At 37.0% G+C, this 18,636-nt stretch overlaps 1 protein-coding gene across 1 annotated transcript; it reads right to left on the reverse strand.

Moving 5' to 3' along the window:
* Positions 1-621: 621 nt before the first annotated feature.
* On the reverse strand, positions 622-11,824 carry LOC110909967 (ABC transporter B family member 21). The gene is made up of 10 exons (XM_022154687.2): positions 11,491-11,824; positions 10,499-10,553; positions 9,195-9,370; positions 7,963-8,184; positions 7,503-7,741; positions 6,052-6,577; positions 4,956-5,229; positions 2,533-3,923; positions 1,464-1,757; positions 622-1,140 (listed from the first exon to the last, which is right to left on the reverse strand). Exons 1-10 carry the CDS (start codon positions 11,782-11,784, stop codon positions 790-792), a joined length of 3,822 nt encoding a protein of 1,273 aa, XP_022010379.2. The 5' UTR covers positions 11,785-11,824; the 3' UTR covers positions 622-789.
* Between the last annotated feature and the right edge of the window lie 6,812 nt (positions 11,825-18,636).

An 18,636-nucleotide genomic window follows, 5' to 3' on the forward strand; every position in this document is an offset into this window, starting at 1 on the left:
GAATTCACGAAGAACCCCATCCTTCGTGACCCTTAATTATTAGCTGAACATGTCCACGAAGGACCCCTATGTTTCGTGGGTTTGGGCTTTATTTGGTGGCCCAGTTCTTTCGTAGTGTTACTGGGTGTTGGCTATAAATACAACTTGCAGTTCACACTTCAGGTAGAGAACACACCCAGAGAAAGCTTGTAGGAGCTTAGAGAGAGAGTGTAGTGAGAGAGAGTTGTCGGAGTGCTTGTTTTGTATAAATCTTGTACCGAAACTCTGTCGATTTGAATACACAACTAGTTAAACGTTGAATCTTTGTATTGTGTTTACTCTCTCGCTCAGTTTGTGTCGTAACGGGGATTCCGCACTCGTTACGGCATCCGAAACAAGAAATCATCGTAGTCCAACGATCCGTAGTCCAACGATCCATACATAAGCAGTTTACATGCTCTAGACCGGACCATTGATGTAAGGGTGTGTGGCGGTTGGACCATTGATGTAAGCCAGTCCATACATAAGCAGTTCACATGCTCTAGACCGGACCATTGGATCAAGAAAACATTCTAAATAAACACATTTCAAGAGCATTCAAGCAGACCAATTACGCAGACAGTTTTCGATCCAACCTACAAGTTACACATAAATCATAATATCGGATTTCAAAAAAACAAAACATATTGATACACATTAACATTCATATTTAACAAATGTGCACACCTCTATAATACAAAACACTAAACAACTTGCGGACGTGTATTATCTACTATCAAACATTAAACCATAAACAAGAAGTAATAGTAGCTAATTTGAAGAGCTATGGAGTGCAACTAAAGATGCATAGAACCCATCCTTGATATTGATTAGCTTCTCATGCTTTCCTTTCTCAACGATTACTCCATTTTTTACAACCGCAATGACATCAGCGCCCTTAATGGTCGATAATCGATGAGCCACGACCACTGTGGTCCGGTTAACCATAACCCTATCCAATGCGTCTTGAACCACTCTTTCTGACTCGGCATCTAGTGCACTTGTGGCCTCATCTAGAAGTAGTATCTTGGGACTTTTTACAATGGCTCTAGCAATCGCCACTCTCTGTTTCTGGCCACCCGACATTTGTACTCCTCTTTCTCCTACCATTGTGTTGTAACCCTGCAAATTCACATGGTATTTGGTTCTATATTACCGCTTATTGAATCTTTTATTAATAAAGGTGACAGACAGACAGTCGATCTATTAACTTATAAATGAGCCGATTTGAGTTGTTTTTTTTTTGAACATGCCAAAATCAAAATGTTATAGCTAAAAGTAAACACGTTAGAACGAAGGATAGCTAAAGTAAACACGTTTGAAGGCGCTTGTGGAACCACAAACCACTAAAATGGTTACTCTCACCTCGGAATAAAAAAACGAACAAGTCAGAGGGATTGATATTTATCCAAACACTATTTACTTATTATGTGAAATAGACAAACCTGGTGCAACCCGCTAATGAAGTTGTGGGCATTGGCCAACTCAGAAGCGGCTAATATTTCGGCCTCGGTTGCATCACCGTCCTTTCCATAAGCAATATTCGCTCGAATGGTGTCATTGAACAACACGGGTTCTTGGCTAACCAGACCCATCTGCAACCTTAACCACTTAAGTTGAAATTTTTGTAACTCGGTTCCATCCAACGTTATATAACCCGAATCTGGGTTATAGAATCGTTGTAAGAGTTGGATAACCGTTGATTTCCCGCTTCCGCTCTCACCAACCAATGCTACTGTCTAAAAGAAGAATGAATAGATTTATGGATCTAGTATTGGGCATGAAGTTGCAATATTCAATGATTATCTAAAGGTAAAACAAAATTACTTATTTACCTAATTTTCGACTAACTTACAATACTTTTATTTTCATTTCACAAACCAATATATTTGAAGAAAATTGTTATTTTTAGTCATTTTAACTAGTGATTTTCAAATAATAACAAAAAGAACCATTTTTTAAACTGATAAATACTTTTTATCACTTCTAAAACACACATCTAAACAACTAATAAATAAAGGAGTACATAAGATGTTAGAGAAAAATAGGGGTGTAAACAAGCCCGGAGGCTCGAGAGCTACTCGTGATCGGCTCGGTTAAAAGCTTAAACGAGTCGAGCCTTAACGAGCCCAAGCCCGAGCTCGAGCTTGAAATAGAGCTCGTTTAGTTATCGAGCCCGAGCCTGAAATACAAAGCTCGTTTAGACTCGCGAGTCCAAACGAGCCTAAACAAAATTTTAGTTTTTATATATTGATAACATTGATGAGCCGAGCTTTTGCTCGTTTAATCGCTGTTGAAACGAGCTCGAGCCGAGCTTTTAGCTCATTTGAGGTTGTTCTCGAAATAACTCGAGCCGAGCTCGAGCTTTGGGTTTTACTCGCGAGCCGAGCTCGAGCTCAGAGAAGTAGGCTCGAACCAAGCCGAGCTCGAGCTTTATAAAAACATAACGAGCCGAGCTCGAGCCTAGTCGGGCTCGGGCTCGGCTCGGATCGTTTACACCCCTAAAAGAATTACCTTGCCACTGTGGATGGTTAAGCATAGATCACGAAATATCTCAACATCAGGTCGGGTAGGATATTTAAAACTAACATGACGAATCTCGATTTCCCCTTTGACAGTTTCCAAAGTCAAACCCGATTCATCACTCGGGTCAATTTCCGACTCTCGGTCAAGAATCGCAAAAACCGAGACCGCTGAGCTTTTAGCTTTAGTTGTATCGGGTGCAAACGAGCTTGATTGAGACACTCCCAACGCCGCCAGCGTTAGAGCAAAGAAAACCTTAAAAACATCTCCGAAATTTGTTTCTCCGGCTTCAATAAGCCGGGCTCCCGCGTAAAAACTGGTTGCATACATACAATTCAGTAAAAAAAACGAAACCCCGAACCCGATCCCACTGGTTAAACCCTGTTTTATCCCGGCTCTTTTGGGGCCTTCGCATTTATTTCTGTATAGTTGCATAACTTTCTCTTCTGCGCAAAAAGACGCTACTGTCCTTATACTCCCGACAGCATCATTCGCCACCTGACTTGCTTCCTCGTACATCACCTTAGAATCAGCACTAAAACCTTTCATGAATTTCATCTGAACAAATGCGTTAGCACTCATTAACGGAACCAGAACAAGAATTATAAGAGCTAACTGCCAGCAAGCTGCAAAAGCGATTACTAAACCGGCTGCAGCAGACGCCGAATCTTGAACAATTTGAGCAAGCGCATCACCAACCAACCCACGAACATTAGCTGCATCAGCCGAAAGCCGTGCACCGATAGCGCCACTAGAGTTTTCTGGTTTGTCGAACCAACCGACCTCCATGTTCAACACTTTCTCAAAGCATAATGATCTGATTCTTTTAATCAGTTTTGATCCGGCGACCGCGAAAAGATAAGATCTCCCGGGATGAGCAACAAGTGACACTAGTCCAAGGATTACGAACATTACGGCCCAGAATTTCGAGTCTGATTTCATTTTATGCGGCGGTTCGTAGAATGTTTTGATCATGTTGGAAAGTAGCAGGCTAAAAACCGGGTATGTTGCACCATTAATAATAGCAGCTATTGCACCGCCTATGAGAACTGGTATTTCTGGTTTGTTGAGATATGCAAGTCGTCGAAGTGGGACTTTTGTTGGGGTTTTTGAGGGTTCACCCGCGTCTAGTTCCATGGATTCTGGCGGCGGGTCATCGGCTTTCGGTGACAAACCAAATGACTGAGACTTTGAGTGGCGGCGGCTGCCAGATGACCGGCGGCTGCCAGATGACCGCCGACGGGATAACCTTTGACCTGATAGATTTGAAAGTTCTTTATCGGTTTGTTGGTCCTCTGATTCTGAATCACTATTACCTTCCTGTAATTTTATAAGTTGAGAGTATGCTCCTTCAGGATCCTGGACTAGCTTTGAATGTGATCCTGATCATTTTTCAATTTACAGATTGTTAAATTTTTGATTTGGAATAGAGAAAACCGAAACATTTGGAACGTGTATAGTATAGTAATAATTATAAAAAGGAATATTGGATTTTAATAATCCCCACTATTCGTCGTTGGCCGCCAACAGTCCCAACTTTAAAAATAACCACTGGCAGTCCTAACTTTTAACATATTGGCCTCCAATGGACCCTGACTAACAGAACCCTAACGCCGTTAGTCTCCGGTTGCAAGAAAAACGTTTTTTGGCCGGAAAACTCATTTATAGTCGGAAAAACTCAAAATTTTCGTCCTGAACCTCTTTGTAACCTTATTATGGACCTTTGGGAACCTTTTTCTAGTAAAAGCTCCAATTGTTAAAGTCGCCGGAAAACTCCTTTTTTACCGGAAAACTTATTTTTCGCCGGAAAACTCAACTTTTTAGCCGGAAAACTCAACATTTTCGTTCCAAACCTCTTTGTAACCTTAGATCGGACCTTTAGAAACCTTTTTATGGACAAAAACGGTTTTCCGGCAATCAAAGACTAACGGCGTTAGAGTTCTGTTAGTCAGGGTCCATTGGTGGCCAATATGTCAATAGTTGGGACTGTCAGTGGTTATTTTTAAAGTTGGGACTGTTGACGGCCAACGACGAATAGTTGGGATTATTATAATCAAATATTTCTTATAAAAAATTTCTGGGGCTTAGGACGAGTATGGTATAAAGTGATACCTGAAATCCCCTTATCTGTTTACCCGCAACAAAACCGATTATATTATTACAATTTTATTTTTAAAAATATAATGAGTAAATGTTTGAAGTCATTATAACTTGAAAATATAATAATTATAAAAAATTTCTGGTTTATTTTAGTTGGTTTAACCTCCGGTTTTAAGTATGAGAATCCGAATGGGTAATCTTTAACCATATATTATAAACGTGTATACACGAAACACGTGAGCCCGACAGTTATAGGACCGTGACTATCAAACGGTCCCTTCCCGGCTTACCCAACCATAAAAGTTGAAAACTACCTTTTTCAACCATCTTTCCCCTGTGAATAACTGCAATCATGTCAGCATTTCTGACTGTGCTTAAACGATGTGCAACGATGACGGTTGTTCTATTGACCATGATCCTGTCCAAAGCCTCCTGCACAACCCTCTCGGACTCTGCGTCGAGAGCACTTGTTGCTTCATCCAGAAGAAGGATTCTGGGATCTTTAAGAATGGCTCTGGCAATAGCAATTCTTTGCTTCTGTCCGCCGGAGAGTTGTGTTCCATGCTCACCAACCATGGTGTCCAATCCCTAAATGTTTAGAAACCAACCAAAAATTTGTTGAAAACTCTTCAAGGCAGGCAAGAAAAATGGATAATATATGTTAGAGGCAGGGGCGGACCCACATTGGTGCCACCGGGGTCCCGGACCCCAATCTTTTTTAAAAAAATAGTAGATTCGGTATATTAAATTGTATATGGACCCCATAAATACAATTAGGTGGACACCATAGAAATAAAAAAAAGCTGGTGTAGTGGTAAATCTCCCTCTTTTCCATCAAGAGGTTGTGGGTTCAATCCTTGATAAGCCCATTTTTCTTATTTTTTTTTAAATCTAGTTCAAACCTCACTTTAACTCGACCCGAATGAGGATCGACCCGAAAATGGACCCCACTGAAATAAAATCCTGGGTCCGCCACTGGTTAGAGGTTGCAAGTGAGTTGAATGACGTTGGCTTGGTTTGTAAACGAGCCAAGCAGTGGCGGTATAAAAACTTTTATAGTGGGGGGGGGGGGGGGTCACTAAAAGGTTCTCTTCTCTACTGATTACAACTAAGGGACCAAGCTCATGTTTTTCTTTAAAGAAAAAAACCCTCAGTTTTTATATATAAAAAACCTACAAGTCCAGGTGATCGTGCGCGCGCACGCAGGGGGGGGGGGTAAGCCATTTAATCAGTTGGCATGTTTCTTTTTGCCGATGTTGGTATAAGTGAAAGCGGGTTTTAAAATATGTGTGACATCACTCGCAAATAATCAGATAAACTATCCACGTAATCAATCCTAAACACCCTCAAACAACTTATGTTACACTAAAAACACAATAAGCAAAAAAGAAGATTTAATAAGCTAGAAACCTGAGGTAGTTTATCGATGAACTTAGCAGCATTTGCGAGCTCGATCGCTACTTTAATTTCGTCCATAGACGCACCATCTTTCCCGTACAAAATATTATCCTTAATGCTTGATGTGAAAAGAACCGGTTCTTGGCTAACAAGACCAATTTTCTCTCTAATCCATTTTAGTTGAAATTCTTTTAGATTAATATTATCAATAAGAACTTCACCATGTAGCGGATCGTAAAATCTCTCTATCAGGCTAATCACCGTTGACTTACCGCTACCACTTTGACCAACCAAAGCTGCAGTTGTCCCACTGGAGATGCAGAGTGAAAACCCACTAAATATTTCTTCATTTGGTCTTGCTGGATATCTAAAATACACATCTTTTAATTCTATGTCACCGCGAATATCGTCTAATACTTTCCCCTTTTGATCATACGCGTCTATTTCAGGCTTTCGGTTTATAGTTTCAAACATCTTGAATGCTGCAGCCTGACCCGCAGCAAATGCAGTCAAACAGGGAGATGCCTGCCCAAGTGACCTGGAAAACATAGTTTTATGAATGAAATTAAAAGTTAATGTGAACAGTAAAGGTGACAGATGGCAAGTTGGGTAATTGGTCTAAATTATTAAAACTTTTTGTATAAAAAAATAAGATTTTTAAGTCTATGTATAGTTTGTGTATCAAATACTAGTAAAAAATAATATGTTGTTTCGGTAATAACAGCTCGAGCTCAGCTCGTTGGTAGTTTCTCAAGTTCGAGCTCGCCTCGTTTAGAATCTATTAATTACTATATTAAATAAAAGAGTAAATTTCTGTTTTCGTCCCTGAGGTTTGTCAATTTTAACTAGTTTAGTCCAAAAATTTAATTTATAACAAATCCAGCCCTGAAGTTTGCATTTCTTAATGCTTTTCATCCCTAAGGGTGCTTTTTCATTTAAATCTTAGGGATGAAAAGCGTTAAGAAATGTAAGCTTTAGGGATGAAAATCGTTAAGAAATGCAAACCTTAGGGATGGTTTTGTTATAAATTAGATTTTTGGACTAAACTAGTTAAAATGGACAAACCTTAGGGACGGAAACAGAAATTTACTCTAAATAAAAATAATATAAATAATAGACTCTTTTAGGCTCGCAGGCTTGATAATTGAAGCTAGGGCTCAGGCTCGTTTAGTAAAAAGCTTATTTTTAGGTTCAGGCTTGGCTCATAAACAAGTTTAAATAAGCTCGGCTTGGCTTGTTTACTAGATAACTTTAAATAAGGGGTAAATATTATTAAAAACTAATAGGCTCGATGAGCCTGACGAGTTTCACATGATAGGCTCGGGCTCGATATATGAACGAGCTTTATTTTAGGCTCAAGCTCAGCTTGAGCTCGATAAGGCTCAGCTCGTTTGCACCCCTACTTTTAACCAATTGAAAATATAACCCGAACCAAACGAAAGTAAAAAACACATTTTGCTTACATAGATCCCATCAGTACAGAAAAGACTATAGTAAGCACATCTCCACCAGTGTACCCCTTTTCTAGTATCATCTTAGCACCATACCAAACAGACAACGCGTAAGTACAGAACATAATGAAAACCGTTGATCCTATACCAAAGCCAGCGACCAGGCCTTCATGAACACTAGAACGGTAAGCATCAACAAGTGATTTATTGTAATCGTCAACTGCTTTTTTCTCCCCTGTGAAAGATGCAACCTACAAGCAAAAGAAATAACATATTTACCGATTTCATAGAAAATAAAACAAAAGTCGTACTCAGTGGCGGAGCTTCACCAAAAGTTCTGAGGGGGCGGAAAGTCATGGGACCCAATTTATACGTGACTGAATTTATTTTATGTTTGATAGAATAGATATGCATAATATTTAGACCAGTGTGCATGAAATTTTGAACTTTAAAAAGTACATATATCTATTACCGTCCTGATTGAGCCGATTGTCTGTTCGACTACAGTGGCTGCTTTAGCATAAGCGGTTTGGCCACGCGACGCCATCTTGGCTATCATTACGGACATAACCGAAACAGAAAGTACCATTGGAGGAATGGAGGTTAACATGACAAGTGTAAGAAGCCATCCCCGGATCAATGCTACCACGAAAGCTCCCACAAATGACGAGAATAGTTGTATGAATTTTCCAACCTGGAATATGTAATATTTTTTCAGTATTCTGCAAATATTTTTTTAAAGAGTTAATTACTGTTTTCGTCCCTGTGGTTTGTCAAAAATCACTATTTCAGTCCATTAGTTTATAAATTGCGATTTCAGTCCCTGTGGTTTCACTTCCGTAACCATTTCAGTCCACCTCATAACCATTTCAGTCCCTGTTCTTAACAGAATAATGGATTGAAATGGTTACGAAAGGGAAACCACAGGGAGTGAAATCGTTACGAAAGTGAGACCACAGGGACTGAAATAGCAATTTTTAAACTAATGGACTGAAATAGTGATTTTTGACAAATCACAGGGACGAAAACCGTAATTAAGTCTATTTTTTTAAAGAGTTAATTACTGTTTTCGTCCCTGTGGTTTGTCAAAAATCACTATTTCAGTCCATTAGTTTAAAAATTGCGATTTCAGTCCCTGTGGTTTCACTTCCATAACCATTTCAGTCCACCTCGTAACCATTTCAGTCCCTGTTCTTAACAGAATAATGGATTGAAATGGTTACGAAAGGGAAACCACAGGGAGTGAAATCGTTACGAAAGTGAGACCACAGGGACTGAAATCGCAATTTTTAAACTAATGGACTGAAATAGTGATTTTTGACAAGCCACAGGGACGAAAACCGTAATTAAGTCTATTTTTTTTAAAGAGTTAATTACTGTTTTCGTCCCTGTGGTTTGTCAAAAATCACTATTTCAGTCCATTAGTTTAAAAATTGCGATTTCAGTCCCTGTGGTTTCACTTCCGTAACCATTTCAGTCCACCTCATAACCATTTCAGTCCCCGTACTTAACAGAATAATGGATTGAAATGGTTATGGAAGTGAAACCACAGGGACTGAAATGGTTACGAAAGTGAAACCACAGGGACTGAAATCGCAATTTTTAAACTAATGGACTGAAATAGTGATTTTTGACAAACCACAGGGACGAAAACAGTAATTAACTCTTTTTTAAATTTTGAAAATAAGAAACTAAAATACAAACCTTTTCCCCCATGGCATCTTGTATGCGAACGGTGTCACCCGACATTCTGCCAATAACTTCTCCCGTATTTGTTTCTTTGTCAAAGAAGGATATATCTTGTCGCAATATGGTTTTTAGATACAAACTCCTTATTCTGGCAGCCTGTCTTTCTCCCGTTATCATCCACGAAGAAACCTCTGCGAAAACACTTAAAACGCTTTTTAGAGCAATCAGAAGGTGGAAAATTTGTTGGAATTATGTATATAAGATAATCTAGCAGTAAAAATGTAAAGTCAAATAGGAAAAGTCAAACTGTTAAAATTAATGGTTATATGAGGAGTTGTGTCGGTTAGTTTGTAACAGTCAATCGGCTCATAAATACCCATGTACCGACATCATTTGTGATACATATTGTCCTAATCATAACCACAAACAATTAATCGATCCCGGGCCCTACAAATTTGGTAATGCTGCTTAAATATTAATAATCTACTAAAATATTGGATAAATTGTTATGAATAATGATTAGTTAGTTAATTACAGACTAACTGGTTAGTTATTTACTTGGTAGACTAACTAATATAATTAGTTTCTTTAACTGAATCGTTTCACGTTATTTTATCATTATTTGCGATATTGTATTGACTCGACCAAATGTTTGACCAGACCCACGTTTCCCATATACCCGCCGACCCATTTTGCCCCCTAGCCAGAGTTGCTGGATCCATCTATGGTTGACACATCCAGTACGGACAGTGTTGGTTTGTTGTTTCCCGAACCTGTAGTTAGTGGTTCGGCTTAGAATTATAATCATAACCAATTAAAGCCGAAACGTGAACGCCCCTATAGGCTATAGCTCTTTGAAAGTAAGTATATGGTACGATATAAACATACTCATATAATTAGCTGTAATGAAGCGTAATTTTCACGTCATCAACATTTTTTTCAATTTCACAACCCAATGCCAAAAATAACTAAGGGGTTGTTTGTTTACCTCTTAATGATGCTATTAATGGTTCAGACATCTTACTGGTTCAGCACTTAATGGTTCAGACTGTTTGTTTCATGAACAGATGTCTGAATGGTTTAGTCATTTGCCTCTGAATGGTTAAGCATTAAACAGAGTCTGAATGGTTAAGACCTCTAATCTGAATTGATCAGTCATTTGCCTCTGAACAGTTAAGCGTTATACAGACTCTTAATGGTTCAGACCTCTTACTGGTTCAGCACTTAATAGTTCAGACGTCTTACTCGTTTAGCACTTAGCCATTCAGATGTTGCCAAACAGCCCCTAAGAAAATTAGGTTGGTAACATTTGCACTTACGGAGGAATGATGCGACACCACACCCAACAGCCAGGTAAACAAATTTCAGCGCTACCTGTATACAGCCGAGTCAGTTGAATCATCAATAAGACTTTGTAGATAATAAATAATTGAAGTAAATATTCAAACAGGTCCATGTATTGGTACACCACCCCCAATAATGAACACTGGGGTACCTACCACATCATACGAGCCGTATGGGTCATAGGGCTGCTGTTAGAAAGGCAAAAAATGTGATACAGGCCGTATGGGTCATATCCTTGTCACTAGGGGTGTAAACGAGCCAGGCCGAGCCCGAGCTCGACTGGGCTCGAGCTCGGCTCGTCATGTTTTTTTGAAGTTTGAGCTCGAGCTCGGCTCGGTTCGAGCCTACTTATTGGAGCTCGAGCTCGGCTCACGAGTAAAACCCAAAGCTCGAGCTCGGCTTGACTCAGCTCGAGCTATTTTAAGAACAACCTCAGACGAGCTAAAAACTCGGTTCAAGCTCGCTTCAGTATCGCTTAAACGAGCCAAAGCTCGGCTCGAGCTCGACTCGCCAATGTTATCATCATTATTATCATATTATATATAAAATAAATAAATTTTTGTTTGGGCTCGTTTAGGCTAGTGAGCCTAAATGAGCTTTGTATTTCAGGCTCGAGCTCGGGCTCGATAACTAAACGAGCTCTATTTCAGGCTCGAGCTCGGGCTCGTTAAAGCTCGGCTCGTTCGAGCTTTTAACCGAGCCGATAACGAGTAGCTCTCGAGCCTCTGGGCTTGTTTGCACCCCTACTTGTCACATCAGTCATTTCTTTGCAGGTGGTACTTTCATACGGGCCGGCCATATGATGTGGACAAAACACCCTCTCATGCGGGTCGTATAGTTGTGATGTGGTAGGTAATAATCCGAACTGGTCCACTTTTGGCCAAATTGAGCAAGTTGGGATTATTATGTGGACAAAACACCCTCTCATGCGGGTCGTATAGTTGCAGGTTATATATAATATACTTACCTTCGAAACAACGTCAACAACATTATTATCATCACTTTGGTTGTGACCAAAAGAATTAATAAGGTCCCCCAAAAGAAGAGTCATTAGAGGCAGGCAAACTCCATTAGCGATAGAACTAACAGTACCGACGATCATTAACATGTAATCAGTAGGATCAGCGAAAGCAAATAGCTTATAAAATGGCACCGTCTCAGTGCTCTCCTTTTCCTTTGCTTTCCCTAATTCCGAGTCTTCAACACCATCATCTGCGCCAACGGTGGACGCCTCCGTCTTCTCTTCACCACCGCCATTCATCTTACCGGATTATGAAGTGGATACCGAAGCTGTAGATTTTCCCCTGAATAACAAAAATCAGGAAATCAGATTCAAATATCAGTAATGCTGAATATTGCTGATGCTGTTTTGTTTTTGGTTTTTAGGTTCAGTTAGTTACGGACTCTGGAACCATTGCAAGGTATGGAACTTGTCAGTGGCGGATCTAGAAAATCTTCGTAGTGGTAACGTTTTATAAAAAAAGCGGTAACGGAATCGAAAAAACGTCAAAAACGTCATTTTTTCCAAAATTTACACTAACGCTGGAGCGCCAAGCAGTAACGGAGGCTACCCCTTCCCCTAAGGTAGGTCCGCCCCTTGGACTTGTCCCACATCGGCTGCATGGGCAACAAATTCAAGTCCCAATCGATACTCAAACAAACGAGAAAGTATGGCTAACTCTCACAATATTATTAGATTAAGAAAGCTACTCAAAAACTTGATTACAAATCCCTACGCAATACATGATATATATATATATAGCTAACCTAACGCGTTAGACTATTAGTCTATTACTAGTATTGTTCACATAATTATCCTAAAGACATCCAAACTTAACTCGTTTAGGATGCTAGATAATTATCTAATCAATTAACTAGGACATGATAATTACAACTAATTATTAACTCATAATCACATTTATTAATCTATAACTATCCACTCCTTAAAACCCTCCGTGAGCCTTGCACACGAAGTCCGTTTCATTGTTCAGAATTCCAACATAATTGTGGGGTTTATAGTCCAAATGGGCTCTCTCACCTGCCAGACTAGTTTTTTGAGTTGAGTTATCCTGTTTGGGCCGTAAGTACACATACAAGGAAATTGAAAAGAATAGATTAATATTTTTGATGATTTTATGCGCGCACATAATCAGCTGAAATGTTTATTAGAAAATCTGGATTGAGGTTGTTAATTTTTCTGTTACTAGTAAACTAAGGTAATCAGAATTCTAATATGAGATATGATAAAAACAGTAAAAAAATATAGCATGATACATGAAAATTGGAAAGAGATTCAGAGCTCATAGCTTACTTGTAACAATGGCAGTGTGATTGATGAGAGTGCAAAGCAGCAGATACTCCAGAAAAGTGGATAGAGGGTATATATACGTGTATATCAGCAGGCAGTTGGGAATAGTGATGAGAGAGAAATAGAGAGGGAGAGAAAATGATTTGAATGTTTCCTTGATAAGGACGACTAGTTGAACAAAGAAAAATGTGCACTTAATAATAACAATAAGGCCATACGGTATGGGGGTCGGCCCCGGTGCGTCCCGGTCCGGCGCCGGAGCCAACACCGTGCCGCCCCCCCGTCCTGAGCTCCGTCCCCGTCGCCAACGTCCCTTCTTCGCCGTTCGGGACGATCCTCCAGGTGGGCCCCACCCCCGTCGCCGGAGCCAACACCATGCCGCCCACCCCGTCGAGCTCCGTCCTCCTTCGCCGGTCCGTCTCCATACCGTATAGCCTAACAATAATCACAACAATAACAACCATAGTAAAAATAATTTACTTTACTTATATTGTATGTAAATATAAAAACGAATACGGTATGGTATTCTTAGTCACGCTATTGGTTCGGTACCGACATTCGCAATACTTACGATACAGAAAAATACTTTGTAGGGAACAGTGGCGGACCCAGAAATTTTATCCTGTGGGTGCGGAATATTTTCAAATATTTTAGACCCCTAGCTGTATAAAAATATCGGTTCACAGCGGGTCGGGTCAGATCAAGTAAGACAAAAGAACGTCAAACTAAAATTTACAAATCATCAAAAACACGTCAAACGTCATTACAAATTACAAACGTATTTAAAATTGTGCCCTACAGGTTTTTTTTTTTTTTTATATATATCCAAAATATCATCTAAAGATACGAAATACGCCATAAGTTCATTACATTCTTGCTCATTGTTCCTAACACATATAATTTGCTCCATTAGTTCATACAACAACACTAAACACTTAAACAAAATAAACAATCATGTTCAACCATAGCCCATAACTTTCAATTATATTTTTAAACATTCAAGCCCTAATATTAAATGTTGATTACTTGTAACTAATCATTTAAACAAACAAAGCTATAGATAAAACAACAAAGTCATTTAACTACAAGTCTAGAACAACAAAAAAAAAATAATAAAAAAATATAAAAAGATTAAACCCTTACACATCTATATTTTCTCCTAATCATCACATAAAACAAAATGAATAAATAAATAAACCATACTAGTTCTATATTGGAATTCTGACGTAATATGGGTCGGTCCAACCGGAATTTTGTTTTTTCTGGTAAAAAAAGCCACCAGGTCGTGAGCAGTGGCGTCAAGTCGCTGGGATTTTTTTTTAGGGCGGGATTTGGAAATAGAATGGGTGGATGAGTTTGGGTTATTTTATTTAGTTCAAATTTCTTTAGGTTGGGTTTGGGCTTGTGTTAATAAAAATTGATTACAGATTGGGCTTTGATTGGATTAAATAATTAAGTGAATAAGTAGTTAATAATTATTGTTTTCTAAGTGGGGCGGTTTAAAATTTTCAAGGGGTGCGGATAAAAAATTCTAAGGGGTGCGGTCGTGATTTCCAACGAAAAATAACACTAAAAAATATTTTTTCATGGGGTGCGCCCGCCCACCCTTAGCTAAATGTGGGTACGCCCCTGGTAGGGAATACAACTCCATTTTTATCGAAATTTATACCGAACCGTTGAGAAACTCATAAAAACAAATATCGGTATCGTTACTGATGTTGTTTGAACGGTATCGTTTTGGTTCGTCATGGTAAAAAATAAAAATTCATTATATTTCACCCGTTCAAATATAAATAAAGCTTTTATCAAAATGTAGATAAAAATAAGCACTTCACAGCTATATATTTAAAATTCTGCAATATATTATATACTTAAAATTTTGCAATACATTATAGTATTATACTACATTACTTAATTGTAATTTAATATTATAGAATGTTTTACTTTTGGTGTGTCTTGTGTTTATTTTCAACTTTTATTTATCCCTTTTCTTATATCTTATTTAGTTATTTTAATAAAAACTAATTAATTATAATACTTGATAGCTATTTCACAAGATAAATAAAAGACTTAAATCTCATTTTACTCTTTGTGGTTTGGACCATTTTTCTATTTTAGTCCAAAAGTTTCATTTTTCGTATGTGGGTCCAAAAAAATTTCACTGTTGCCATTTTAATCCACTGGGTTAACTTCGTTCATTTTTCCAGTTAATGAGAAGGTCAATTCGGTCATTTTATATGTAATTCTGTTAACTAGAAGGGCAATTCGGTCATATAAAATGACCGCATTGCCCTTATCGTTAACAGAAAATTGGATGAAGTTAACCCAGTGGACTAAAATGACAACGGTGAAACTTTTTTGGAACCAGAGGCGAAAAATGAAACATTTGGACTAAACTGACAAAATGACCCAATAGAGACTAAAATGGCATTTAACTCTAAATAAAATTACTACACATTACGTATATAGGATCTAGAGTTAATAAACAAATGGGCGAAAATATAACAAATTAGTTTAGCGGAATGAACAGTGCTTATATGTAAACAAAGCAAATTTTTTTCATGTAATATCGATCTACTAAAAGCTTGAACCATTATATTTTTGAGGATGGCCGTCTTAGGGGCTGTTTAGCAACATCTGAATGGTTAAGTGCTGAACCAGTAAGATGTCTGAACTAGTAAGAGGTCTGAACCATTAAGAGCCTGTATATAATTTTACCATTCAGAGGCAAATGTCTGACCAATTCAGATTAGAGGTCTTAACCATTCAGACTCTGTATAATGTTTAACCATTCAGAGGCAGATGTCTGAACCATTCAGACATCTGCTCGTGAAACACACAGTTTGAACCATTAAGTGCTGAACAAATAAGAGGTCTGAATCATTAAGAGCCCTATTAAGAGGTAAACAAACAACCCCTTAGATTTTGTATTGTTAAGATCGGTCTTTTAAAAGCTTGAACCGTAATATGTTTTGAGGATGGCCGTCTTAGATTTTGTATTGTTTTTGTTTTGGGCCTTTTATGCTTGTACCTTGATGGTTTGGTTTTTTCCATGACTTGTATCTTGACTTTGTAGTTGGTTTACTAATGTAATGGAATGGAATGGAACAAGCCCACCTAGAAATAAATAAAAACAATAATAAAAAAAAACAAGCTAAGTATTGGAAAAGGTCCATCTTATATTCTTCTAACTGATCACATCTAACATTCTAATTTTTTTTTATTTTTTTAACGGTAAATTTGGATCACTGACGGACCACTGGAGTATTATTGTGCTACTAGCGGAATCACCCGATCATATTCATCTCCACTAGCCATAATGTTTATACACCAATTCAGGAGGAAACCCAACAAATATGGAAAAAACCCCCTTAGAAATCGAACCCAGGAGGTCTCGACGCCTTATCTCACCCCCAAGATGTCACTAGGCTATAAAGCCATTGGCTTAAGATTCTAAAATTACTTTATAAACTTAACAATTAGTGTAACTAAAATTATCATATTTTAATTTATTAAAATCGTAAATGATATCATTTTATGTAATAAGCGAGGATAATTGTGATTTATTTAATTCTTCTTTTGTTACATGTGATATTAGAAATTCAAGAGTTGTATTATTATTATTAAAATAAAAAAAATTTATATTTTATGATCTTCCTATACTAATAAACAAAAATCTTTTTGGACACGTGTCACTCTCTGGTGCTTCCTCCCTTTTAATAATAGTATTACATATTAATTTTATACACAAAATATAATATAATATTAATTAATATAGTTAGAGATAAACGTCTACATTCAAATTTAATTAACAATTATCTATAACATATATAAATGTATCAAATAATATAATAAGTATAATATTATTTAATATAGTTAGAGATAAACGTCTAAATTCAAATTTCATTAATAGTAAATTACTTTTTGAGACCCTATGTTTTAGTGGTTTTAACCACTTCAATCCAAAATCAAAAGGTTTAACACCTTGAGTCTCTAACCGCTCATTTACACCCTCTGTAAAAAATTTAAAAAAACCTTTAGTAAGGTTGAGTTCTCTAAGTTCTCACAACTCGTAGAAGTTTTCATTTTACCCTGACCATATATATTTGTTAAGATAAAATATATTATTTTGATATAAACAATAATTACTAATAAAGTATCATATCACATGTACAAGTAACGAAAATTTAACTGTTCTTTTGTTTTACTAATTTATCTAAATAAGTCATTTCATTAATAAGGATTATATACAAGTTTATAATTTACATTTTTCGTCATTCAACCCGTGTAATACACGGGGTTGTAAGCTAGTTTTATAATATAAAAACACGAATACACATTATTATCATATGTACGTGGTTTAAGTCATTGATGTATGATGTCAAGTAAACATATTCCTGGTTTCAAGTCTACCACTAACATAAAATGGTAAATAACAATTTCAATATGCTACAAATGATTACAATACATGGAAAACTAAATACATTTTAGTACAACGTAACTAACCTTTTTAAAACACTTACTAAATTTGATACTAAAACTATGAAGACCTTTTTTGCTTGAGTGAATGACCATCAAAAAAGTTGCAACAAGAGCATATACCAAAATGAGTCAGCTCAAACAGTGGCGAAGCTTGAGATTTCCAACTGGGGTGGTCGAAGACGTAAATACCAAAATTTTCTATAAAACCGGGGGGTCAAAAACGTATATACCCAAAAATTTCTATACGAAAACTACATATTCTCCACTACTGAGTGAAAAGTTTGGAGGGACGGCCGCTTCCTCTCGCCCCCACAAAGCTACACCCTTGAGCTCAAAAGCAGTCACATTAGATAGTAGCAAAATGAAATATTATTAAAGTCTAACAATAAAGTACATAAGACTAGAACATATTATTTTGAAAAGCTAAGACCTTTATTCACTATTAAGTACTTGACCTTAGAAACACTCGGAACTACAATAAATATAGAATTTTATATTTAAAAGGAGTAGTGAATACAATAAATACAGAATTTTATATTTAAAAGGAGTAGTAAATTAAAAAGACATGTAACACATTATGATAATTGTCTTTATTAGTTTGTATTCTTCTTAAACGTATCAAAGCCGGCTTAGATTTTTATTTTTAATATAAATTATTTGATTTTGTTTTTAGTTTAAAGTACTCCATCGATGGTTTTGAATTATACAAAACGGTTTTGTTGATAATCATTTGAAATTTACTATAGAAAAAAACAAATCAAAACAAAACATTTCAAAGGGTTGAACATGACTAGTTCAATATGGTTAAAATTGCACCCATGATAAATTATAAATATGCTGCATGTGCTTGGGTTTAAGGTTCTGTTTATGATCGAACTGAAACAACTAAAAGTCCGAATTAAGATAATTACGTTAATATATATTTTTTCTTATACATAAATTATTAAATGTTCTACAAATCGAGAAAAAAGAGTTTGAGAGTTCAAATCTTATAAGGTACAAATATGGCGCATTTATTCTATAATATGTTGCATGAGCTTGAGTTTAAGGTTCTGTTTATGATCGAACTGAAAAAACTAAAAGGCCGAATCAAAATAATTACGTCAATATATATTTTTCGTATACATAAATTAAATTATTAAATGTTCTACAAATCAAGAAAAAAGAGTTTGGGAGTTCAAATCTTATCTTATAAGGTGTATATATAGCGCATTTTTTTCTATAATATCTAGGATTGTTGTTCAATAAAATATGTGTCACCGTTCATTCTAGGCTTTTATGATTCAACCTTACAAACCTAGGGCTTTTTGCGAGACTGCGACA

Source organism: Helianthus annuus, chromosome 15 (genome assembly GCF_002127325.2).
Source record: "Helianthus annuus cultivar XRQ/B chromosome 15, HanXRQr2.0-SUNRISE, whole genome shotgun sequence".
Taxonomy (NCBI): domain Eukaryota; kingdom Viridiplantae; phylum Streptophyta; class Magnoliopsida; order Asterales; family Asteraceae; genus Helianthus; species Helianthus annuus.